At 37.0% G+C, this 5,895-nt stretch overlaps 1 protein-coding gene across 1 annotated transcript; it reads right to left on the bottom strand.

Moving 5' to 3' along the window:
- Window positions 1–186: 186 nt before the first annotated feature.
- On the bottom strand, window positions 187–2,237 carry LOC112504804 (solanesyl-diphosphate synthase 1, mitochondrial-like). Its single transcript, XM_025108762.1, has 5 exons — window positions 2,152–2,237; window positions 1,971–2,056; window positions 920–1,052; window positions 510–599; window positions 187–316 (listed from the first exon to the last, which is right to left on the bottom strand). Exons 1-5 carry the CDS (start codon window positions 2,230–2,232, stop codon window positions 194–196), a joined length of 513 nt encoding a protein of 170 aa, XP_024964530.1. The 5' UTR covers window positions 2,233–2,237; the 3' UTR covers window positions 187–193.
- Window positions 2,238–5,895: the final 3,658 nt, after the last annotated feature.

The raw sequence follows: 5,895 nt of genomic DNA, 5'->3' as shown, positions 1-5,895 counted from the left end.
TTGCAAACCCAAATCAATATTATCAATTTCTTTGTGATGATGGAGAACTCTCCAAGAAAGGAAATGTTTGCAATTTTCATATGACTTCTCAAAAAGGGTTATTTTTCAACTAGAAATACATTACATATTCGAGTTTGGGGCATACAGTTTATGCAGTATTATCAACAGTATATATATGACCAGCAATCGTATGCTATGCATAGTGACAGAGACTTACAAGATCCACATTGGCAGGGTCGTCTAATCCCTGGTCAACAACTGAGCGTAGTTCTGGGAACTCCTCCATTGCATATAATATTGGAGCTGTGACAATTCCCTGCAAAAATGAGCTATCAGAACGTAAAACAATCTGCATCAAATGCCATAGTTCTGTAAAAGGAAAAAGAAACAATCTAAATTGGTAATAATAGTGTTCCTGACTGTTAAGCAACTTTTGCTTTATTTGCCCAAAGGAATGTATCATGCCTTTAAAACATAAAAATAATATGCCAACAAAGTGAGTTGATTACATGGCGAATATCAGATAATGAGCCCTTCCCAAGAGATGATGATGTGCCTGTGAAATCAAGAACATCATCGATTAACTGGAACGCCAAACCCTGCAGGAAAGAGAAGATGATGAGTCAGAGTTACAATTATATTGGTCGGTTCGAGAAATATGCCAATAGACAATGCATCACCATTAACCACATTGTTGGCAAGYGATTCATATTGACCCTTGATAACATTAAAATATCAGTTCATTGAACTTCAAAAAATTCATTTGCTTCTTCGTTTAAGAAAACAAGCATGAATGTTACTCAAAATTATACTCATGAGTCATGTCCGTTTGGTAAATGGCTTTCCAAAACGAACCACATGTTATGCTTTGGAAAATTATCTATAACATACGATAACTACATTCTTGATGCTTACAGACCAGATTTTTCCCGTACTCGTATGCCAACATAGACACCTCTGCAGTTTGCCCAGTAAGAAGGGCAATGGATTTGCAGCTGTTTGATATCAGCGATGCAGTCTTGTAGTATGTCTTCTGCAAATAATAATCCATACTGCAATGGCAAAATTTTAATCAAACCGAAAAATTGAAAGAGAAGTATATCCAACCTCAAACACTAACATTGTGAAACAGTCCATCAACGATCACAAAGGTATTAACTTTGACAACATATGAATATAAGGCAGGAATGTTTACGATCTTCTACCTTCACTTCATGCCTAGACAGCGATATTAACTCACCACCAACAAAATGTGCATTTTTAAGATGCACAGCCGTCCTAATAGAGTATTTCAAGACTTTAAGTTCATAGAACTAAAGTTCAGCATCCTATTTCAAGCGTTACAATAAGTTGTTATATAGGCCACCTAACAAGTTAAGGCACCTTTCAACAGTGTCCTATAAAAGTCTAATAGGGCAATTTCACTAACATTGTGAAACAGTCCATCAACGATCACAAAGGTATTTGATAAGATATGGATATGAGGCTAGAATGTTTACGATCTTCTACCTTCACTTCATGCCTAGACAGCAATATTACACTCACCACAAACAAAATGTGCCTTTTAAGACACACAGACGTCCTAATAGAGTATTCAAGACTTCAAGTTCATAGAACCAAAGTTGAGTGTCCTATCTCGGACGTTACAATAAGTTGGTATATAGGTCACCTAACAAGTTTAGGCACCTTTCAACAGTGTCCTACAAAAAGCTAATAGGGCAATTTACTTCTTATGTCATATTAGTTTCCCCAATTTCATCCATATAATTTGTCAAGTTGCTTTACTTTGTCCTATAAACTTATTGTAACACCTTTAGATAGAGCACACAGTTTCTGGTCCTATGAACTTAAAGTGTAGTTAAGTACTATGTTAGGACGCCCAAGGATGGTGGTTCATCCTATAAGACCCATTTTGTTGTAATGGATTGAACTCTCCAATGCAGATTACACCACCAAGAGAAGTAGCATACCTACTACGCTGCTCTGCTGATGTGCTCATTTGCATCGTCTCCCCAGTAACAAGATGCTCTACTGCTGTTGCTATTAGTGATACAACCTGCAACCAACAGTGGAATACAATGAACATTTGTAAACAACCATGTTAGAAGATGCAAGGAAGTCGCATGCATAAAGACATAAATAAATGGATACCTCTGTGTTTTTTAAAGAGGCAAGTGTGATACAAGCTCTAGAAAGCAAGAAATCTCCAGCCAATACTGCAAGCTGCATCATGAAAAGAGCAGTAGTATTTTTGTGGTAATGAAGGCAGTCTGGTTAATATGCATCATTAATTGCTCATGCAAATATTCCCATACTGAGTGAAATACTACTACACGCAACATTTTCTTCTGAGAATAGCCAATTGTGAATATGTAGATGCATCACATGATATGATATCAACCCAAACATCAAAACTTCAAGGTCAGGCATGGAGTTCAAGTCTTACAAGAGAGAAGTGGGTAGAGTATACTAGTTGGTGTGAGGAAAAAGTAAATGCATCAAAGTTAAACCATGCCGCTAAACAATCCAAGCTGCCTCATTTAGTTGAACCAAAAACCAAAGTACATTATTAGTGAACTCTATTAAGTCGTCAACTGTTAGACATGGTGTCACGCTTTCCAGGCACAATCACAGGAATAATTAGACACAAGATATGGCAACCATATTACGGTAATATAGGAAGTATATTACTAACATAATAGAATTAGTCCATAATAAGGAGCTGGGAAAAGAATGTATGTTGAATTTGATAATAAACGATAGGAAACCGATTCTTATGGAGTACCTACCTCTAGAGAGTAGGTATATTTTTCGTTCATTTGGTATTTGTGCATATGTATTCAATAGATCTTCTTCTAGTCCCAATCAAATTGGTATCAAAGGCTGCTTCTGGGTCATGGCAGCCTAGAAGGATGAAGAATTCGAAAAACTAGAGATAAGAGGATGAAGAAGTCCGGTCAACCATGGTGGAGAAAGTTCAGGGATGAAAAAAAAGGTTGAAGCTGGATTTTTGTCCATGAAGTTGATGCTGAATATATAGGAGACGCATACTACACAAAGGACACCACCTGCAACAATGATGGATGAAGGGGAAACCGGTGAGAAAAGCAAAACCTGAGAGAAAGGGAAGGGAGTGGGAATGGAAAGCGAAGGGGGAGCGAAGCCGGGGCCAAGTAATGCCCTAGACGGCGGTAATGCCGACAGCCAACCTAGACAATGATTGGGAGCAGGGACCAGGATATGGGTGATCATGATTTAAGCAAGAGAGAAGGTGGGGCAGCAACAGAGGCCATGGTGGTTTTCAGCGAACGGCACTAGGGGCACATGGGGAGATAACATGGAGAAACAAAGCCGAAGACTTGGCAAGGATGACATGTTTCAAGGGGTCCACAAGTTAAGTGAGTAAAAGACTACAATTTTGACCCTCATGACGAGAAGATATACCAGAGGAGAATTTGGAACAGACACAATTACAAAAGGGGAATTAAGTAGATTTACAAGTAATTCCAGTACTCATCACTGGCAAGCTATAAGGCGGGTGCTAAAATATTTAAGGAAAACCAAGGACTATGGTTTGTCATATATGGGATTTCCTTCGATTATTTATGGGTACTCTGATGCAAGTTGGATTACCAATTTTGAAGATCACTCATCCACAAATGAATGGGTGTTCCTACTTGGAGGAGGAGGAGGAATTTCATGGGCCTCTAAAAAGCAAACTTGCATCACAAATTCAACAATGGAATCTGAATTTGTAGTTCTATTTGCTGCTGGGAAAGAGGAAGAATGGCTAAGAAATCTTATCTATGAGATTCCTTTGTGGTCAAAACCAATCCCACCCATTTCTATACACTGTGATAGTGTTGCAACTTTGGCAAAAGCATTTAGTCAAGTGTATAATGGAAATTCGCAACATTTGGGTGTTAGACATAGTATGGTACGTGACCTGATCACTCATGGGATTATCTCTGTTGCATTTGTTCGATCATAACAAAATCTAGTTGATCACTTGACTAAAGGATTAGCTAGGGACTTGGTAAATAAGTCAGCTATAGGGATGGGTTTAAGGCCCGTTTGATATCTCTAAGGTGAGATACCCAATTCCCTTCTAATACAATATTAGGAGTTAAATTCAATGTGGAAAACTTACTTTTGGAGATTGAAGCACATCGTCAACATCATCCCAAGGTATGTGCTTAGTCCTGCAGACTAGAGTTAAGTTGAATATATTTCTTAATGGTTCTTTTGAAAAAGTGCATTTGCAGGTGCATGAAGTAAAAGGGCTATCTATGTGAGTGTGAAGTGTCGCCGCTTCCGAAAGCTTGGGCTTGACTTTTTATGCACTCATGAATGGATAGGACACATGGCTTAATAATAGTGTCAAGCATAAACACTAGATTTTGTGTATTAACTTATGTGTATAATATCTTCAATTACTCAAATAAGTTGATGAGTTCAATCCTTGGGACACCCAGATTCTCGAGTATTTGGAACGTATATTATACTAATGTGGAAATTCAATCTTCTAGATATTTTCATTTATGCATGAGTTTGATTCTATGTTTGAACTTTTAGTTAACAAAAGATTACACTAAAATGGGGGAGGAATGTTGGTGATTTTAGTGTCATCTAGCCATTTGGTGTAGTCAAGATTAATGTAAGACAAAATGAGTTTTGTATTGGCTACAACTCGAGTTCGGAGGTGTGGAGCGCACACTCGGATAAGCTAATATGAACTCGAGAATACAGGGTCAAGGGAATGTTGAACCATTGCATTATTTATTTCCAAGTGAAATGAATCGTCACATCTTTTCCTAACAGATGCGACTTTTCCCAACAAATGCAACATTTCCCTCTTTAATTAACTAACACTTTTTTAGTTAATTAACCGAAATAACTACCAATTTTAGTTAATTAACTGAATTAACTATCACCTTTTGGTTAGTTAACCGAATTAAATAACACCTTTCTGAAAAAGGTGTGTCTTTTGGTATTCTTACAAACGATGTTCCATATTTGCTAAAGACATACGAAAAACATACACTGGTTTTTCTCTGTCGAATTTGCCTCTACGAACATAATCTATATCAAGGTATTCTGTGTTTTACTAATCTTGGATTTGTCTGAAATCCGGATTGAATTATTGGATTATCCCAAATCTGAATTCGTGTAACCCTAGGTTATAGGGTCGAATTACAGATTCTAGAAAGTGTTCCACACACAATCCAACTAATTATCCAAGTTTATTGATATTTTGAATCCCTAGAACTCTAACAAAAGCTAAACAATTTTTTTAAAGAACCCTCGGAAAGCCCTCGGTAATATGAACCATCAGAAATCCATTGGTAATTGGCCCTGTCGAAAAGTCGTCGACAAAAAGCTGTCGATAAATTGTCAGTAGAATTTACCACCCACTTTTAACAATTTTTTTCCGCCGGAAAGTCATCGATAAATGTAAGAATTTATTTTGTTTAGAAAATTAATAATAATGATTGGATATTATAATAAAAATGGAAAAAGGAAGGGTAAAAATGGATTTAGGATGAGTAGGGCTGTAAACGAACTGAACGAACACGAACGGAGGCTTGTTCATGTTCGTTCGTTTAACTTAACCGAACAAACGAACGAACACGAACGGTAAACGAACGAAAATCTTTGTGTTCGTGTTCGTTCGTTTATAAATCAGGTATATTCGTGTTCGTTTATGTTCGTTCGTTAACATACTAAACAAACGTAAACGAACGAACATAAACGAACGGACTAAACGAACATAAATAAATATTATTTGAATTCAAAGTATATAAACAAAAGATTATATATCTATACTATCTTATAAAGCATTTGGCTAAAACTCTTAAAAACTCTTAAACCCGTTCATCCCTATCCGATTTCATC

The sequence above is a fragment of the Cynara cardunculus genome, unplaced genomic scaffold (genome assembly GCF_001531365.2).
Source record: "Cynara cardunculus var. scolymus isolate 2C unplaced genomic scaffold, CcrdV1 Un_Scaffold_6987, whole genome shotgun sequence".
NCBI lineage: Eukaryota > Viridiplantae > Streptophyta > Magnoliopsida > Asterales > Asteraceae > Cynara > Cynara cardunculus.
The sequence above is the reverse complement of the archived record's forward strand: the minus strand, read 5'-3'. Positions and strand labels throughout refer to the sequence as shown.

Bases quoted from the DNA above. Each gene is read 5' to 3' on its own strand.
- LOC112504804 (XM_025108762.1), bottom strand. From the start codon at position 2,232: ATGATGCAGCTTGCAGTATTGGCTGGAGATTTCTTGCTTTCTAGAGCT. The intron at 2,057-2,151 runs GTATCCATTTAT...TGTTGGTTGCAG, and splicing joins CCTCTTTAAAAAACACAGAG to GTTGTATCACTAATAGCAAC. The intron at 1,053-1,970 runs GTATGCTACTTC...TTGCCATTGCAG, and splicing joins TCAGCAGAGCAGCGTAGTAG to TATGGATTATTATTTGCAGA.